This window comes from Corvus hawaiiensis (genome assembly GCF_020740725.1).
Source record: "Corvus hawaiiensis isolate bCorHaw1 chromosome 32 unlocalized genomic scaffold, bCorHaw1.pri.cur SUPER_32e, whole genome shotgun sequence".
NCBI classification, from domain to species: Eukaryota; Metazoa; Chordata; class Aves; order Passeriformes; family Corvidae; genus Corvus; species Corvus hawaiiensis.
In genome coordinates this window covers 15,857-34,644 of record NW_025963253.1, presented here as the reverse complement: position 1 = coordinate 34,644, position 18,788 = coordinate 15,857, and the positions used below count along the sequence as shown (strand labels likewise).

The following is an 18,788-nucleotide window of genomic DNA, read 5'->3' as shown; positions in this document are numbered from 1 at the left end:
GGTCCCGCGGTGGTGCGGGTGGAAATTTGGGGGGGTGGGTGCTCATTTACGGGGGTTTGGGGTCTCCAGGGTGGCCCCCAGTCGCTCCCGATGTCCCCTCCCAGCACCTCAAAGCCACCTCCAGCCCGTGCCTCAGTTTCCCCCTTGCTCTGCAGGGACCACCCGGAGCTCATGTTCTGGAATTGGGTTTATTTTAGGGAGGGTTGGGGCTACTTGGATGGGCTGCTGGGCCAGTGGGGTGGGCCAGGATGTGGCCAGGCTGGTGGTCATCTGGGCTGGGAGCTTGCCAAGCTGGGGGGCTGCAGGGCCAGGGACCATCCAGAGCAGAGTCCAGCTGGGATCCATGGGTTTAGTGTCCATCCAGACCAGGGTCCAGCTGGGATCCATCAGACCAACATCTGCTGGACCAGTGTCCATCCACACTGGGCTGGTGTCCATCTGGACCAGTGTCCAACCTCTCCCGCCCCCGTCCTGCCCAGCCCAGCCCAGCCAGAGCCGCTCCTCACTGCAGGGTGGACAAAACCCATGGTCAGTCCCAAGATGACCCCAAACCCCATCCCACCCACGCCACCGGTCACCCACCCCGAGCCCCGGGGCCACCGGTGTCCCCTGGAAGCCGGGCCAGCTCTGGATCTCCTGGAAGAGGGCATTGCCGGGGCAGTCAGTGTGGCCGAGCTGGCGGTGGCCACGCAGGGTGAAGTCCGGCCGGACGTGGCCGGAGCGGACGGCGCAGGGCAGGAGCTGGTCCCGCACCAGGGCCAGGGTGTCGGGGTCCGGCAGGGGTGGCCGTGAAGTCGCCGACGATGCCAACGCCGAAGCCTCGGGTGTTGTAGCCCTTGGTGTGGGCACCGACCCAGTGCCACCCCCGGCCCTCGTACAGGTACCCGTCCGAGCCCACCACGAAACTGCGAGGACACGACGGGGACAGTGATGAGACAGTGAGGGACAGTGATGGGGCAGTGATGGGGCAATGATGGGACAGTGATGGGACAGTGAGGGGACAGTGAGGGGGACAGTGAAGGGACAGCGAGGGGGACAGTGAGGGGACAGTGAGGGGACAGTGAGGGGGACAGTGAGGGGGACAGTGAGGGGACTGCAGGGGGACAGTGGGGGGACAGTGGGGGGACAGTGGGGGACAGTGAGGGGACAGTGAGGGGGCAGTGAGGGACAATGAGGGGACAGTGATGGGACAGTGAGGGGACAGTGAGGGGACAGCGATGGGGACAGTGAGGGGACAGCGAGGGGACAGTGAGGGGACTGCAGGGGGACAGTGGGGGGGACAGTGGGGGGACAGTGGGGGACAGTGAGGGGACAGTGGGGGACAGTGAGGGGACAGTGGGGGGACAGTGGGGGGACAGTGGGGGACAGTGAGGGGACAGCGAGGGGACAGTGAGGGGACAGTGAAGGGACAGCGAGGGGACAGTGATGGGACAGTGAGGGAGCAGTGAGGGGACAGTGAGGGGACAGTGAGGGGACAGCGAGGGGACAGTGAGGGGACAGTGGTGGGACAATGGGGTGACAGTGATGGGGACTGCAGGGGGACTGCGATGGGGACCACGGAGGGTGACGGAGACCCATGGGGGTGACAGGGACTGTGAGGGGTGACAATGGGGGTGGCAGTGCCCACAGGGGGACAATAACCCGCCCCACAGGGGGGTGCCAGGGCCCATGGGAGGTGACAGGAACCAGAGGGGGGTGACGGTGACCTGTAGCCGATGTCGTCCCAGCCGCGGGTGTCCTGGTGGAAGCGCTGCATGTCCCTCATGGCGCGGGCGCAGGCACCGAAGGTCCGGCAGGGCCGCGCCGGCTCCAGGGTGTGGTGCAGGAACACCGAGCCCAGCGGGGGCCGCAGCAGGGACGGGGTGCCCCGGTAGGGACGGGCCCCCCACAGGCAGCGGGGGCACGATGGCCGGGCACTCTGCCAGGACAATGGGATGGAGGTGTTGTCCCCCGAGACCTTGGGGACATGGGGGGACAAGGAACTCCTTGGGGACACGGCAGAGGCCTTGTGGGGACATGGTAGGAGTCCGTGTTGGGGATAAGGGGCTGGACAGGTCCTTGGGGACATGGCAGTGTCCATGTGGGGACAGTGGCATTTGTCCGGCTGAAGGACCCTCCTGGGACTCATCGAGGGGACAGGGAGGTGGCCGGTGTCTAGCAGACACAATGGTGGACATCCAGAGGACATGGAGGTGGCCGGTGTCCAGCGGACACAGGGGTGGCCATCCAGGAGACACGGTAGTGGCCACCCAAGGGACGTGGTGGTGGCCCCTTCCAAACCCTCTCCCTGCCTTTGTGGGGTGACAACCCCCATTTGTGCTGTGACAACTGCCATTTGGGAGGTGACAACCCCCTTTCGGGGTGACAACCCCATTCAGGGGGTGACACCCCTGTCTGGGAGGTGACAACCCCGTTTAGGGGGTGCCACCCCCACTCACGAGGTGCCACCCCGCCCGTACCCACGTAGCGCTCGCTGAACTCCCGCGCCGCCCAACGAGCCACGGTCGCCACCTCCTGTGTCCCCACGTCCCTCAGCAGCTCCGGGATGGGCGACAGCGTCCTCAGCAGCCCCAAAATCGCCGCCACCTCCTTCTCCAGACGTTCCTGTCCCACCAGCGCCCCAAAATCCCGGCGCCGATAACTGCTGGGGGGTCTCCCCCCTTCCGAGCCATTCCCGGTCCCGTAGTAGCCCCGGAGCAGTTCGGCCACTGGGAGGGGTTCCCGGGCCAGCTGCGCCCCCAGGACCACCCCATCCATGGCCCCGATGGCCACAGGGTCGGGGACAGGGGACGGGGGACCCCTCAAGGTGTAATTTTGGGGGTTCTCCACATCGTCCCAGCAGCCGTCGGGTCCCAGCGCGGTGGCGTTGTTGTCACCCCCCCGCGCCAGCAGGAAGGATGTCCCCAAAGCCTCGGCGATGGTGACAGCCAAGAGGGGGTCGGCGGGCGGGTCCAGGGTGGGGAGGGGTTGCCCAACCCCCCCGGATCTCAGCCCCACCTCGATGCCGGCCAGGAGCGGACCGAGGGCCACCGTGGAGCCGTCAGGGGCCAGCACCGCCCCAAGCTCCGGTGTCGCCGGGTCGTGGCGGAGGAGCTCGGTCAGGAGCTGCCACTGGCCCGGGGTGACAACCGGGGGGCGTTCGGGGGGTCCCGGGGGGCTCGCCCAGCACTGCCCGGCAGCCCAGGGTGCTGCAGACCCCCAGCCCCCTCGCCAAGGCCACGGCGGTGCCGGGGGAGCCGCCCCGGGCTGGGGACTCGAGAGCGTCCAGGATGTCGAGCAGCGAGTCCATGTGGCGTGGGGGGACATCTGGGGACACACCTGGGGGGACAGCGGGTGGGGGGTGGGGGGGAGTTAAGGGGTCAGAGGGGGTTGGAGGGGGGGATGCACCCAAAAATGTGCCGAAAGCAAGGGGAGGGCACCTAAAATAGGGGGAAAAGATCCAAAATAAGGGGAAAGGACCCAAAAGAGGGGGAAAGGATCCAAAATAAGGGGAAAGGACCCAAAAGAGGGGGAAAGGATCCAAAATAAGGGGAAAGGACCCAAAAGAGGGGGAAAGGATCCAAAATAAGGGGAAAGGACCCAAAAGAGGGGAAAGGATCCAAAAGACGGAGAAAGGATCCAAAATAAGGGGAAAGGATCCAAAATAAGGGGAAAGGACCCAAAAGAGGGGAAAGGATCCAAAATAAGGGGAAAGGACCCAAAAGAGGGAGAAAGGATCCAAAATAAGGGGAAAGGACCCAAAAGAGGGGGAAAGGATCCAAAATAAGGGGAAAGGACCCAAAAGAGGGGGAAAGGATCCAAAATAAGGGGAAAGGACCCAAAAGAGGGAGAAAGGATCCAAAATAAGGGGAAAGGACCCAAAAGAGGGGGAAAGGATCCAAAATTAAGGGGAAAGGACCCAAAAGAGGGGGAAAGGATCCAAAATAAGGGGAAAGGACCCAAAAGAGGGGGAAAGGATCCAAAATAAGGGGAAAGGACCCAAAAGAGGGGGGAAAGGATCCAAAATAAGGGGAAAGGACCCAAAAGAGGGGGAAAGGATCCAAAATAAGGGGGAAAGGACCCAAAAGAGGGGGAAAGGATCCAAAATAAGGGGAAAGGATCCAAAATAAGGGGAAAGGGACCTAAAAGAGGATGAAAGGACCCAAAAGACGGAGAAAGGATCCAAAATAAGGGGAAAGGACCCAAAATAAGGGAAAGGATCCAAAAGAGGGGGAAAGGATCCAAAATAAGGGGAAAGGACCCAAAAGAGGGGGAAAGGATCCAAAATAAGGGGAAAGGACCCAAAAGAGGGAGAAAGGATCCAAAATAAGGGGAAAGGACCCAAAAGAGGGAGAAAGGATCCAAAATAAGGGGAAAGGACCCAAAAGAGGGGGAAAGGATCCAAAATAAGGGGAAAGGACCCAAAAGAGGGGGAAAGGATCCAAAATAAGGGGAAAGGACCCAAAAGAGGGGGAAAGGATCCAAAATAAGGGGAAAGGACCCAAAAGAGGGGGAAAGGATCCAAAATAAGGGGAAAGGACCCAAAAGAGGGGGAAAGGATCCAAAATAAGGGGAAAGGACCCAAAAGAGGGGGAAAGGATCCAAAATAAGGGGAAAGGATCCAAAATAAGGGGAAAGGACCTAAAAGAGGGGGAAAGGACCCAAAAGACGGAGAAAGGATGCAAAATAAGGGGAAAGGACCCAAAATAAGGGGAAAGGACCCAAAAGAGGGGGAAAGGATCCAAAATAAGGGGAAAGGACCCAAAAGAGGGGGAAAGGATCCAAAATAAGGGGAAAGGACCCAAAAGAGGGAGAAAGGATCCAAAATAAGGGGAAAGGACCCAAAAGAGGGGGAAAGGATCCAAAATAAGGGGAAAGGAGCCAAAAGAGGATGAAAGGATCCAAAATAAGGGGAAAGGACCCAAAAGAGGGGGAAAGGATCCAAAATAAGGGGAAAGGACCCAAAAGAGGGGGAAAGGATCCAAAATAAGGGGAAAGGACCCAAAAGAGGGGGAAAGGATCCAAAATAAGGGGAAAGGACCCAAAAGAGGGGGAAAGGATCCAAAATAAGAGGAAAGGACCCAAAAGAGGGGGAAAGGATCCAAAATAAGGGGAAAGGACCCAAAAGAGGGGGAAAGGATCCAAAATAAGGGGAAAGGACCCAAAAGAGGGGGAAAGGATCCAAAATAAGGGGAAAGGATCCAAAATAAGGGGAAAGGACCTAAAAGAGGGGGAAAGGACCCAAAAGACGGAGAAAGGATCCAAAATAAGGGGAAAGGACCCAAAATAAGGGGAAAGGACCCAAAAGAGGGGGAAAGGATCCAAAATAAGGGGAAAGGACCCAAAAGAGGGGGAAAGGATCCAAAATAAGGGGAAAGGACCCAAAAGAGGGGGAAAGGATCCAAAATAAGGGGAAAGGACCCAAAAGAGGGGGAAAGGATCCAAAATAAGGGGAAAGGAGCCAAAAGAGGATGAAAGGATCCAAAATAAGGGGAAAGGACCCAAAAGAGGGGGAAAGGATCCAAAATAAGGGGAAAGGACCCAAAATAAGGGGAAAGGACCTAAAAGAGGGAGAAAGGATCCAAAATAAGGGGAAAGGACCCAAAAGAGGGGGAAAGGATCCAAAATAAGGGGAAAGGACCCAAAAGAGGGAGAAAGGATCCAAAATAAGGGGAAAGGACCCAAAAGAGGGGGAAAGGATCCAAAATAAGGGGAAAGGACCCAAAAGAGGGGGAAAGGATCCAAAATAAGGGGAAAGGAGCCAAAAGAGGATGAAAGGATCCAAAATAAGGGGAAAGGACCCAAAAGAGGGGGAAAGGATCCAAAATAAGGGGAAAGGACCCAAAATAAGGGGAAAGGACCCAAAAGAGGGGGAAAGGATCCAAAATAAGGGGAAAGGACCCAAAAGAGGGGGAAAGGATCCAAAATAAGGAGAAAGGAGCCAAAAGAGGATGAAAGGATCCAAAATAAGGGGAAAGGACCCAAAAGAGGGAGAAAGGATCCAAAATAAGGGGAAAGGACCCAAAAGACGGAGAAAGGATCCAAAATAAGGGGAAAGGATCCAAAATAAGGGGAAAGGACCCAAAAGAGGGGGAAAGGATCCAAAATAAGGGGAAAGGACCCAAAAGAGGGGGAAAGGATCCAAAATAAGGGGAAAGGACCCAAAAGAGGGGGAAAGGATCCAAAGTAAGGGGAAAGGACCCAAAAGAGGGGGAAAGGATCCAAAATAAGGGGAAAGGACCCAAAAGAGGGGGAAAGGATCCAAAATAAGGGGAAAGAACCCAAAAAAGAGGGAAAGGACCCAAACCCAGAGGACAAAGGGTGTCGTGGGATGTCGTGGGGTGTCACGGGGTGTGTGGGGTGCCCCTACCTGTGCCGGGGCGGGCGCAGACGCTCAGCGCCAGGAGCAGCCACGGGAACATCCTGCGGGACACGGGGAGACCCAAAGGACACAGAAATGTCCTGCGGGACACGGGGACCTCCTGCAGGACACGGGGACACCCTGCGGGACACGGGGGACACCCTGAGGGACACAGAAATGTCCTGCGGGACACGGGGACACCCTGCAGGACACGGGGACAGCACCTCGGGGACTTCGGCCCCGCTGGGGGCGGGGGACAGGGACGGCGGGGGAGGGGCAGGGACACACGGGAGGGGACAGGGACACACGGAAGGGGATGAGGACACGCGGAAGGGGACGGGGACACACGGAAGGGGATGGGGACACACGGGAGGGGACGGGGACACACGGAAGGGGATGAGGACACGCGGAAGGGGACGGGGACACACGGAAGGGGATGGGGACACACGGGAGGGGATGAGGACACACGGAGGGGACAGGGACACACGGAAGGGGACGGGGACACACGGAAGGGGACAGGGACACACGGAAGGGGATGAGGACACACGGAGGGGACGGGGACACACGGAAGGGGACAGGGACACACGGAAGGGGACGGGGACACACGAAAGGGGATGGGGACACACGGGAGGGGATGAGGACACACGGGAGGGGACGAGGACACACGGAAGGGGACAGGGACACACGGAGGGGGATGAGGACACACGGAGGGGATGAGGACACACGGAGGGGACGGGGACACACGGAAGGGGACGGGGACACACGGAAGGGGATGAGGACACACGGAAGGGGACGGGGACACACGGAAGGGGATGAGGACACACGGAGGGGACGGGGACACACGGAAAGGGACGGGGACACACGGAAGGGGACGGGGACACACGGAAGGGACAGGGACACACGAAAGGGGACAGGGACACACGAAAGGGGACGAGGACACGCGGAAGGGGACGGGGACACACGGAAGGGGACGGGGACACACGGAAAGGGATGGGGACACGTGGAAGGGGACGGGGACACACGGAAGGGGACGGGGACACACGGAAGGGGACGAGGACACACGGGAGGGGACGAGGACACACGGAAGGGGATGGGGACACACGGAGGGGATGGGGACACACGGGAGGGGACGGGGACACACGAAAGGGGACGGGGACACATGGAAGGGGACGAGGACACACGGGAGGGGACGAGGACACACGGAAGGGGATGGGGACACACGGAAGGGGATGGGGACACACGGGAGGGGACGGGGACACACGGAAGGGGACGGGGACACATGGAAGGGGACGAGGACACACGGGAGGGGACGAGGACACACGGAAGGGGATGGGGACACACGGAGGGGATGGGGACACACGGGAGGGGACGGGGACACACGAAAGGGGACGGGGACACACGGAAAGGGATGGGGACACGTGGAAGGGGACGGGGACACACGGAAGGGGACGGGGACACATGGAAGGGGACAGGGGACAGCGACACATGGAGGGGAAGGGACACGATGCTACCAGGACACACATCAGGGGGACAATGTCACCGCACCACTGCCACCAGGACGTGTCCAGTGACACCCAGCACGGGGCCACGTGACCCCGCGGCTGACACTGACCCTTGCCCTGTCCCCAGGCTGAGGTCCCCTGGGCGCAGTGGCCCTGGGCACCTCCGCGCTGGCCCGGCAGCTGTGGCGGCTCTGGGACACCCTGGTGGCTGTCACCCGCTTCTGGGCCACTTGTCACCAGCTGAACACCCTGCTGGGTGGTGATATTCAGCTGGGACAACGCGGTGGTGACAGTGGGGACGTGGTGGCAGGAACCGCATCGGGCAGCGCTTGGCCGTGGCCGAGACGATGGTGGTGGTGGCACCGTGGTGGCACCGGCGGTGTCCCAGTTTGTGTCCCCGTATGTGTTCCCCATGTCCCCATCCATGTCCCCCCATGTCCCCATCCACGTCTTAGTTTGACATCTTTATTTTTAGCCCAGTTTCAGGTGTTTCGAACGGATGAACAGAAAACGAAAGAAAACCAAGGCCAAACCAAAAGCATTTCCCTGTCTGTGCCAGCTGAGCACCCACGTGCTTGGGTGGGTGGGAAGAACCTTTTTTGGAGGGGTTTCCACCCCAATGTCTCCAAAATCGTGGGTTTTGCCCCAGTCAACCCCCATATGGCTGTGGAAGACGCCCGTGGGCCAGAGAGATTAAAAACGATGGATTTAGGTTGGAGAAGACCTCCAAGGACATCCAGCGTTGCTGGATGCCACCAAAAGACGCAAAAGGTGAGATTTCCTGAGGTTGGAAGACGACAAATCTGCTCTCCCCAACAGATTTCAGATGTTCATCGGTGGATGAGTCCAGGTGCCCACAGGGAGCCAGGAAGAGGCGGAGCCCCCCAGCCTGGTGCCTTCCCAACACGGATCAGCAGCACCACGGATCTCCGGGGCTCTGCCCAACGGGGGTCACTGGGGATCATCCAACGCCGATCCTCCCACGGGGGATGGGGCTAAAGCAGCGCACGAAGCTCTTCCTGCGCTCGGGGCACTCGCGGCGCTTCCCTTAGCGGTGCCTCCGTCGGTGTCGGGACAAGTTAGAGCTCTGTGAGAAGCTCTTCCCACACTGGGGACACTCGTAGGGCCTCTCCCCCGTGTGGATCCTCTGGTGGATGATCAGGCCGGACCTCTGCCTGAAGCTCTTCCCACACTCCCCACACTCGAAGGGCCTCTCCCCGGTGTGGACGCGCCGGTGCCTGATGAGGGTGGAGTTTTGCTTGAAGCCCTTCCCGCAGTCGGGGCAGTAGAAGGGCCTCTCATCCGTGTGAATGTGCTGGTGCTGGAGGAGATAGGTGCTGGTGTGAAACCTCTTCCCACACTCCCCACACTCGTAGGGCCTCTCCCCGGTGTGCATCCGCTGGTGCAGGAGGAGACTGGACCTGTTCTGATACCTCTTCCCACACTCGGGGCACTCGAACGGCTTCTCCCCGGTGTGCGCCCGCTGGTGCTTGAGGAATTCAGAGCTGGTCGGAAACCTCTTCCCACACTCCCCACACTCGTAGGGCCTCTCCCCGGTGTGGCTGCGCCGGTGGGCGACGAGGTAGAAGTTGCACCTGAAGCCCGTCCCGCAGTCGGGGCAGCGAAAGGGCCTCTCATCCGTGTGTGTTCTCTGGTGCTTGAGGAGATCGGAGCTCCATGGAAACCTCTTCCCACACTCCCCACACTCATAGGGCCGTTCCCCGGTGTGGATCCTCTGGTGCTGGATCAGGCCGGGGCCCTGCCTGAAGCTCTTCCCACACTCCCCACACTCATACGGCCTCTCCCCAGTGTGGATCCGCTGGTGCTGGATCAGGCTGGAGCTGTGTCTGAAGCTCTTCCCACACTCCTCACACTCGTAGGGCCTCTCCCCGGTGTGGATCCTCTGGTGCTGGATCAGGCTGGAGCTGTGTCTGAAGCTCTTCCCGCACTCCCCACACTCGTAGGGCCTCTCTCCAGTGTGGATTTTCCTGTGGTGGAGGAGATGGGATCTCCAGCTGAAGCTCTTCCCACATTCCGAGCACTTGTGGGGCTTCTCCCCAGCGTGAAGCTGCTCATGGACCCCCAGCTCCGAGCTCCGGCCGCAGCTCCGGCCGCCTTCCCGGCCCAGCGAGGCTCCTTCCTCCTTGGAGCTCCTTGGGCTGCGTTTGCAGCCCCTCCTCGTGCGGCATCTCCGGGGCTTTTCCTCCCCGTTGCATTCCTGTGCCGTGGAGCCGCTCAAAACGGCCTCTCCCACCAGCTTCTGTCGCGGGCATTTGTCCTCCCTGGGCTCCGTGCTCAGCTCCTTGTCTGGGGGAGGAAGGACAAGCAGAGGATGCCATTTGCCTCCGTGCCACAGGGAAGGGCAGGGAGATCCCCCCAGTGCGTCCCCGGCACGACGGCGTCGGCAGCGGGGCTGTCCTGCAGCCGGGGGCGATGCTGGGCTGGGAGATGGAGCAGGACAGAGGGGAAAGGGCCACTGACTTCCTCCTCACCTGCCTGCGGCTCCCGGGCCATCTCCCTCTTCCTCGCGGCCTCCTCCTCCTCCATCCGGCCGCGCCTTGCCGATGGCAAATCCTGCTCGGGGGGAAAACGACGCCTGAGCGCCTTGGGTTTGGTGCTGCCCAAGCCCAGCTCGAGAAGTCCCCGCCCCGTTCAGCCTCGGGGGGCCCGGAGCCCGCTCATCTCCAGCCTCCCCCACCCCTCCAGGCTGCCGGGGCTCCCGCGGCTCCGGGATCGCCCCTTCGGCTCTCCCCACTCCGCCGCTCCCGCCTTCCACCCCCCGCCTCTCCCGGGGATCCCCAAAACCGGCATCGCCCCCACACCCCCCCAAGGCGCATCTGCGCCTCAGCTTCGGGCTCCTGCAAGCTCCGAACATCGCCTGCCCCGCGAGAAAGCCCCCGCAGAGCCCCGATGGATTTGGGGCGGGCTCCCCCTCCCCGCTCGCCTCGGGATGCGGGGGGGGCGATGCTGCCGGAGCCGGGGCAGCTGCGGCCTCAGCGGCCGGGCGGGGGAACCGCGCGCTTCTGCTGCTGCTCCTCCTCTTCCTGCTCCTCCGCCTCCTGCTCCTCCTCTTCCTCTTCCTCCTCCCGCTCCTCCCTCCTCTTCCTCCCGCGGCTCCTCCGCTCCCGCCCCGGCCCGGGCACGTTCCCACACCCCAAAGCAGCCGCGCTGGGCCCGGGGCGGCTCCCAAAGCGGCCCCGCCCCGCGCGGCACTGGGAGCGCTACTGGGAGCACTGGGAGCGGCACCGGCAGCACCGGGAAGGAATTGGCAGCACGATCCCTCCCAGTGCGGCTCTTCCTGGGAGCGCTGGGAGGGAACTGGGAGGAAACGGGGAGCCGGGGCGGCCGCAGCCGGTGCTGGGCGTGGCCACCGGGAGGGCGGGGTTATGCAAATCCGGGCGCGATCGCGCGCGGTGATTGGTGGGCGCCGGTGGGCGGGGCCGGGGCGATGGCGGCGGCGTCCGGTGAGAGGGGCCCGGGGCAGGGAATGGAAAATTGGGAACGGGAATGGAATGGAATGGGACCGGGAATGTGAGACCGGGAATGGAATGGAATGGGACCGGGAATGTGGGACCGGGAATGGGGACGGGACCGGGAATGTGGGACCGGGAATGTGAGACGGGGAATGGGGAAGGGACCGGGAATGTGGGAATGGGAATGGGGAAGGGACCGGGAATGTGGGAACGGCACAGACAATGGGAATGGGACCGGGAACGGGATCCGGACCGGGATGGGAGCGGGACGGGACTGGCACTGGGGGGACACATAAATGGGGGCAGGAGTGACAGCGGGGAGAGCGGGATCGTGGACAGGCGACCCCGGGAACAGGGACGGGGGACATGGGGACAGGCCCAGGGCAGGGGGTCCTTGAGCAGCTGCTGCAGAACCTCTGCCAGGGTCTCCCAGCGCAGCCGGAGCCGCTCGGCCTGGGGTGCCCAAAGCCCTTAGCGACCCCCAAGTCCCTCCCAGGAACCCCCAACTCCCTCCAAGCCGGCATCCCCCAGATCCCCTGGAAGATCCCCCCACGTGCCCATCTGCGCCTCAGTTCAACGTCTTTATTTCTACCCCGGGTTTGGGTGTCTGGAAAGGACAAAGAGAAACGAAAAGAAAGTCAAGGCCACGGGGAGCCAGGAAGAGGCGGAGCCCCCCAGCCTGGTGCCTTCCCAACACGGATCAGCGGCAGCATGGATCTCTGGGGCTCTGCCCAATGGGGGTCACTGGGGATCATCCAACACTGATCCTCCCACGGGGGATGGGGCTGGAGCAGCACACGAAGCTCTTCCTGCACTCGGGGCACTCGCAGGGCTTCCCTTAGCGGTGCCTCCGTTGGTGTTTGGTCAAGCCAGATTTCTGTGAGAAGCTCTTCCCACACTCGGGGCACTCGTAGGGCCTCTCCCCGGTGTGGATGCGCCGGTGGGTGACGAGCGTGGAGTTTTGCTTGAAGCTCTTCCCACACTCGGGACACTCGTAGGGCCTCTCCCCGGTGTGGAGGCGCCGGTGGGCGACGAGGGTGGAGTTTACCTTGAAGCCCTTCCCGCAGTCGGGGCACTTGTAGGGCCTCTCCCCGGTGTGGATGCGCCGGTGCTTGATGAGGGTGGAGTTTTCCTTGAAGCCCTTCCTGCAGTCGGAGCAGCGGAAGGGCCTCTCATCCGTGTAGATGCGCTGGTGCCGGAGGAGACGAAAGCTGGTCTGAAACCTCTTCCCACACTGGGGACACTCATAGGGCCTCTCCCCGGTGTGGATCCTCTGGTGGACAGTCAGGTTGGAACTGCAGCTGAAGCTCTTCCCACACACCCCACACTCGTAGGGCCTCTCCCCGGTGTGGATCCTCTGGTGGTTGATCAGGATGAAGCCCTGGCTGAAGCTCCTCCCACACTCCCCACACTCGTAGGGCCTCTCCCCAGTGTGGATCCTCTGGTGGACGATCAGACTGGTGCTCTTGCTGAAGCTCTTCCCACACTTGGGACACTCGTAGGGCCTCTCCCCCGTGTGGATCCTCTGGTGGACGATCAGGCCAGACCTCTGCCTGAAGCTCTTCCCACACTCCCCACACTCGAAGGGCCTCTCCCCGGTGTGGACGCGCTGGTGGGCGATGAGGGTGGAGTTTTGCTTGAAGCCCTTCCCGCAGTCGGGGCAGCTGAAGGGCCTCTCATCCGTGTGAACGCGCTGGTGCTGGAGGAGAGTGGAGCTGGTCCGAAACCTCTTCCCGCAGTCGGGACACTCGTAGGGCCTCTCCCCGGTGTGGATCCTCTGGTGCCGGAGAAGAGCAGAGCTGGTCGGAAACCTCTTCCCACACTCCCCACACTCATGGGGCCTCTCCCCGGTGTGGATGCGCCGGTGGGCGACGAGGGTGGAGTTTTGCTTGTAGCCCTTCCCGCACTCGGGGCAGTAGAAGGGCCTCTCATCCGTGTGAACGCGCCGGTGCTTGAGGAGATCAGTGCTGGTCGGAAACCTCTTCCCACACTCCCCACACTTGTAGGGCATTTCCCCAGTGTGGATCCTCTGGTGGACGATCAGGTTGGACCTGCAGCTGAACCTCTTCCCACACTCGGGACACTCATAGGGCCTCTCCCCAGTGTGGATCCTCTGGTGGACGATGACTCTGGAGCGGTCTCTGAAGCTCTTCCCACACTCCCCACACTCATACGGCCTCTCCCCAGTGTGGGTCCTCTGGTGGTTGATGAGTCTGGAGTGGTCTCTGAAGCCCTTCCCACACTCCCCACACTCGTAGGGCCTCTCCCCAGTGTGGATCCTCTGGTGGATAATGAGTCTGGAGCGGTCTCTGCAGCTCTGCCCACACTCCCCACACTCGTAGGGCCTCTCCCCGGTGTGGACTGTCCAGTGACGGATGAGATGGGAGCTCTGGCTGAAGCTCTTCCCACATTCCGAGCACTTGTGGGGCTTCTCCCCAGCGTGAAGCTGCTCATGGACCCCCAGCTCCGAGCTCCGGCCGCAGCTCCGGCCGCCTTCCCAGTCCAGCGAGGCTCCTTCCTCCTTGGAGCTCCTTGGGCTGCGTTTGCAGCCCCTCCTCGTGCGGCATCTCCGGGGCTTTTCCTCCCCGTTGCATTCCTGCGCCGTGGAGCCGCTCAAAACGGCCTCTCCCACCAGCTTCTGCCGTGGGCATTTGTCCTCCCTGGGCTCCGTGCTCAGCTCCTTGTCTGGGGGAGGAAGGACAAGCAGAGGATGGCATTTGCCTCCGTGCCACAGGGAAGGGCAGGGAGATCCCCCCAGTGCGTCCCCGGCAGGACGGCGTCGGCAGCGGGGCTGTCCTGCAGCCGGGGGCGATGCTGGGCTGGGAGATGGAGCAGGACAGAGGGGAAAGGGCCACTGACTTCCTCCTCACCTGCCTGCGGCTCCCGGGCCATCTCCCTCTTCCTCGCGGCCTCCTCCTCCTCCATCCGGCCGCGCCTTGCCGATGGCAAATCCTGCTCGGGGGGAAAACGACGCCTGAGCGCCTTGGGTTTGGTGCTGCCCAAGCCCAGCTCGAGAAGTCCCCGCCCCGTTCAGCCTCGGGGGGCCCGGAGCCCGCTCATCTCCAGCCTCCCCCACCCCTCCAGGCTGCCGGGGCTCCCGCGGCTCCGGGATCGCCCCTTCGGCTCTCCCCACTCCGCCGCTCCCGCCTTCCACCCCCCGCCTCTCCCGGGGATCCCCAAAACCGGCATCGCCCCCACACCCCCCCAAGGCGCATCTGCGCCTCAGCTTCGGGCTCCTGCAAGCTCCGAACATCGCCTGCCCCGCGAGAAAGCCCCCGCAGAGCCCCGATGGATTTGGGGCGAGCTCCTCCTCCCCGCTCGCCTCGGGATGCGGGGGGGGCGATGCTGCCGGAGCCGGGGCAGCTGCGGCCTCAGCGGCCGGGCGGGGGAACCGCGCGCTTCTGCTGCTGCTCCTCCTCTTCCTGCTCCTCCGCCTCCTGCTCCTCCTCTTCCTCTTCCTCCTCCTGCTCCTCCCTCCTCTTCCTCCCGCGGCTCCTCCGCTCCCGCCCCGGCCCGGGCACGTTCCCACACCCCAAAGCAGCCGCGCTGGGCCCGGGGCGGCTCCCAAAGCGGCCCCGCCCCGCGCGGCACTGGGAGCGCTACTGGGAGCACTGGGAGCGGCACCGGCAGCACCGGGAAGGAATTGGCAGCACGATCCCTCCCAGTGCGGCTCTTCCTGGGAGCGCTGGGAGGGAACTGGGAGGAAACGGGGAGCCGGGGCGGCCGCAGCCGGTGCTGGGCGTGGCCACCGGGAGGGCGGGGTTATGCAAATCCGGGCGCGATCGCGCGCGGTGATTGGTGGGCGCCGGTGGGCGGGGCCGGGGCGATGGCGGCGGCGTCCGGTGAGAGGGGCCCGGGGCAGGGACTGGAAAATTGGGAACGGGAATGGGAATGGAATGGGACCGGGAATGTGGGACCGGGAATGTGAGACCGGGAATGTGAGAATGGGAATGTGGGAGTGGGAATGGGAATGGGGAAGGGACCGGGAATGTGGGACCGGGAATGGGGAAGGGACCGGGAATGTGGGAATGGGAATGGGGAAGGGACCGGGAATGTGGGAACGGGACAGACAATGGGAATGGAACCGGGAACGGGATCCGGACCGGGATGGGAGCGGGACGGGACTGGCACTGGGGGGACACATAAATGGGGGCAGGAGTGACAGCGGGGAGAGCGGGATCGTGGACAGGCGACCCCGGGAACAGGGACGGGGGACATGGGGACAGGCCCAGGGCAGGGGGTCCTTGAGCAGCTGCCGCAGAACCTCTGCCAGGGTCTCCCAGCGCAGCCGGAGCCGCTCGGCCTGGGGTGCCCAAAGCCCTGAGCGACCCCCAAGTCCCTCCCAGGAACCCCCAACTCCCTCCAAGCCGGCATCCCGCAGATCCCCTGGAAGATCCCCCCACGTGCCCATCCGCGTCTCAGTTCAACGTCTTTATTTTTACCCCAGGTTTGGGTGTTTGGAAAGGACAAAGAGAAACGAAAAGAAAGTCAAGGCCACGGGGAGCCAGAAGAGGCGGAGCCCCCCAGCCTGGTGCCTTCCTGTTGGAGAGGATGAAAATTTGGTAAGAACGTGGCACAGGTTCGTCGGCTTGGCAGAAAGATCTCTGAATGTACAAACTGGGGATGAGACAGAACCGAAAGCAAGTTTTGATATAGAGCAGAAGATGTTCTGCTGAACCAGTGATCACTGAATAACGGAGACGGCAGAGGTCGGAGATGAGTGCGAAGGAGATTTTTATGATTACGACAAAGGTGTGGGACTACAAACAAAGACGTGTTCTTCACCACCTAAATGAGTCTCAGGAAGAACAAAAGTAAATAGAAAACAGGTTTTTACCAAAAAGAGAGATATGGCAGGCAAACGAGAAATGTCCATGTGGCAGGTAGAAGAAAGGTCTGAGAATTTTGCACTGGACGCTTAAGTTGTAACTTACTCTTGGGATTGAATAATAATGACTAAAACATGATAATGGGAGTAGCTGTGATAGGCTGTGGGCAGATGTAAAGGTGCTGTGTATGGTGCTTAGTGGTTCTCATGGATTGAGATACTCAGCAAAGAAAAGTAAATAATGCTTTGTAACTTGAACAGAAAGCGGCTTCAGGGGTGCCCAGAGCTGTAGGTGACAGCTGCAGGGCTGGCTCTGGCCACCCACTCCCTGAGCTGCTGCAACTTTGGCTGTGCAATAAACAGCTTTCAAGAGAGCCGCCCGACGTGCAGGCATCCTTCGTGAGCACTTCTCCTGTATCTTCCCAACACGGATCAGCGGCACCACGGATCTCCGGGGCTCTGCCCAATGGGGGTCACTGGGGATCATCCAACGCCGATCCTCCCACGGGGGATGGGGCTGGAGCAGCGCACGAAGCTCTTCCCGCGCTCGGGGCACTCGCGGCGCTTCCCTTAGTGGTGCCTCCGTCGGTGTTGGGACAAGTTAGAGCTCTGTGAGAAGCTCTTCCCACACTCGGGGCACTCGTAAGGCCTCTCCCCGGTGTGGACGCGCCGGTGGACGATGAGGCTGGAGTTTTCCTTGAAGCCCTTCCCGCAGTCGGGGCAGCGGAAGGGTCTCTCATCCGTGTGAACGCGCTGGTGCATGAGGAGCTCATTGGTGGTCGGAAACCTCTTCCCACACTCCCCACACTCGTAGGGCCTCTCCCCGGTGTGGATGCGCTGGTGTCTGACGAAGCCGGAGTTGTACTTGAAGCCCTTCCCGCAGTCGGGGCAGTGGAAGGGCCTCTCATCCGTGTGAACGCGCTGGTGCCGGAGGAGACGGAAGCTGGTCAGAAACCTCTTCCCACACTCGGGGCACTCGTAGGGCCTCTCCCCAGTGTGCGTCTGCTGGTGCATGAGGAGAACAGTGCTGGTCTTAAACCTCTTCCCACACTCCCCACACTCGTAGGGCATTTCCCCAGTGTGGATCCTCCGGTGGATGATCAGGCTGGACCTGCAGCTGAACCTCTTCCCACACTCCCCACACTCGTAGGGCCGTTCCCCGGTGTGGATCCTCTGGTGGATGATCAGTTTGGACCTTTCTCTGAAGCTCTTCCCACACTCCCCACACTCATATGGCCTCTCTCCGGTGTGGATCCTCTGGTGGACAATGAGGCTGGAGTGGTCTCTGCAGCTCTGCCCACACTCCCCACACTCGTAGGGCCTCTCCCCGGTGTGGACTGGCCAGTGGCGGATTAGGTAGGATCTCCACCTGAAGCTCTTTCCACACTCCCCACACTCGTAGGGCCGTTCCCCAGTGTGGACTGTCCAGTGGCGGATTAGGTAGGATCTCCACCTGAAACTCTTCCCACATTCCGAGCACTTGTGGGGCTTCTCCCCAGCGTGAAGCTGCTCATGGACCCCCAGCTCCGAGCTCCGGCCGCAGCTCCGGCCGCCTTCCCGGCCCAGCGAGGCTCCTTCCTCCTTGGAGCTCCTTGGGCTGCGTTTGCAGCCCCTCCTCGTGCGGCATCTCCGGGGCTTTTCCTCCCCGTTGCATTCCTGCGCCGTGGAGCCGCTCAAAACGGCCTCTCCCACCAGCTTCTGCCGCGGGCATTTGTCCTCCCTGGGCTCCGTGCTCAGCTCCTTGTCTGGGGGAGGAAGGACAAGTAGAGGATGGCATTTGCCTCCGTGCCACAGGGAAGGGCAGGGAGATCCCCCCAGTGCGTCCCCGGCAGGACGGCGTCGGCAGCGGGGCTGTCCTGCAGCCGGGGGCGATGCTGGGCTGGGAGATGGAGCAGGACAGAGGGGAAAGGGCCACTGACTTCCTCCTCACCTGCCTGCGGCTCCCGGGCCATCTCCCTCTTCCTCGCGGCCTCCTCCTCCTCCATCCGGCCGCGCCTTGCCGATGGCAAATCCTGCTCGGGGGGAAAACAAGGCCTGAGCGCCTTGGGTTTGGTGCTGCCCAAGCCCAGCTCGAGAAGTCCCCGCCCCGTTCAGCCTCGGGGGGCCCGGAGCCCGCTCATCTCCAGCCTCCCCCACCCCTCCAGGCTGCCGGGGCTCCCGCGGCTCCGGGATCGCCCCTTCGGCTCTCCCCACTCCGCCGCTCCCGCCTTCCACCCCCCGCCTCTCCCGGGGATCCCCAAAACCGGCATCGCCCCCACACCCCCCCAAGGCGCATCTGCGCCTCAGCTTCGGGCTCCTGCAAGCTCCGAACATCGCCTGCCCCGCGAGAAAGCCCCCGCAGAGCCCCGATGGATTTGGGGCGAGCTCCCCCTCCCCGCTCGCCTCGGGATGCGGGGGGGGCGATGCTGCCGGAGCCGGGGCAGCTGCGGCCTCAGCGGCCGGGCGGGGGAACCGCGCGCTTCTGCTGCTGCTCCTCCTCTTCCTGCTCCTCCGCCTCCTGCTCCTCCTCTTCCTCTTCCTCCTCTCGCTCCTCCCTCCTCTTCCTCCCGCGGCTCCTCCGGTCCCGCCCCGGCCCGGGCACGTTCCCACACCCCAAAGCAGCCGCGCTGGGCCCGGGGCGGCTCCCAAAGCGGCCCCGCCCCGCG

The 18,788-nt window shown here is 62.5% G+C and overlaps 2 protein-coding genes and 1 long non-coding RNA gene across 4 annotated transcripts; 1 reads left to right on the top strand and 2 right to left on the bottom strand.

The window, feature by feature from the left end:
• Positions 1 to 413: 413 nt before the first annotated feature.
• On the bottom strand, positions 414 to 8,286 carry LOC125320702 (N-acetylmuramoyl-L-alanine amidase-like). Its single transcript, XM_048293107.1, is given in 9 exon segments — positions 414 to 505; positions 583 to 780; positions 782 to 905; positions 1,707 to 1,900; positions 1,902 to 1,918; positions 2,460 to 3,144; positions 3,146 to 3,318; positions 6,350 to 6,402; positions 7,862 to 8,286. Coding segments are annotated over 9 exon segments (1,872 nt in total). The 3' UTR covers positions 414 to 502.
• A 7-nt stretch (positions 8,287 to 8,293) lies between these two features.
• Positions 8,294 to 18,660, bottom strand: LOC125320703 (zinc finger protein 850-like). The gene is made up of 5 exons (XM_048293108.1): positions 18,526 to 18,660; positions 18,074 to 18,155; positions 16,931 to 17,888; positions 12,165 to 13,630; positions 8,294 to 9,909 (listed from the first exon to the last, which is right to left on the bottom strand). Exons 2-5 carry the CDS (start codon positions 18,126 to 18,128, stop codon positions 8,891 to 8,893), a joined length of 3,498 nt encoding a protein of 1,165 aa, XP_048149065.1. The 5' UTR covers positions 18,129 to 18,155; positions 18,526 to 18,660; the 3' UTR covers positions 8,294 to 8,890.
• LOC125320704 lies at positions 14,631 to 16,705 on the top strand. 2 transcript variants are annotated; one of them, XR_007201256.1, is made up of 2 exons: positions 14,631 to 14,979; positions 15,763 to 16,705. It is a non-coding gene; the product is annotated as an uncharacterized LOC125320704 (long non-coding RNA). The 2 variants fall into 2 exon arrangements; XR_007201257.1 differs by having other exon boundaries at positions 14,631 to 15,157.
• Positions 18,661 to 18,788: the final 128 nt, after the last annotated feature.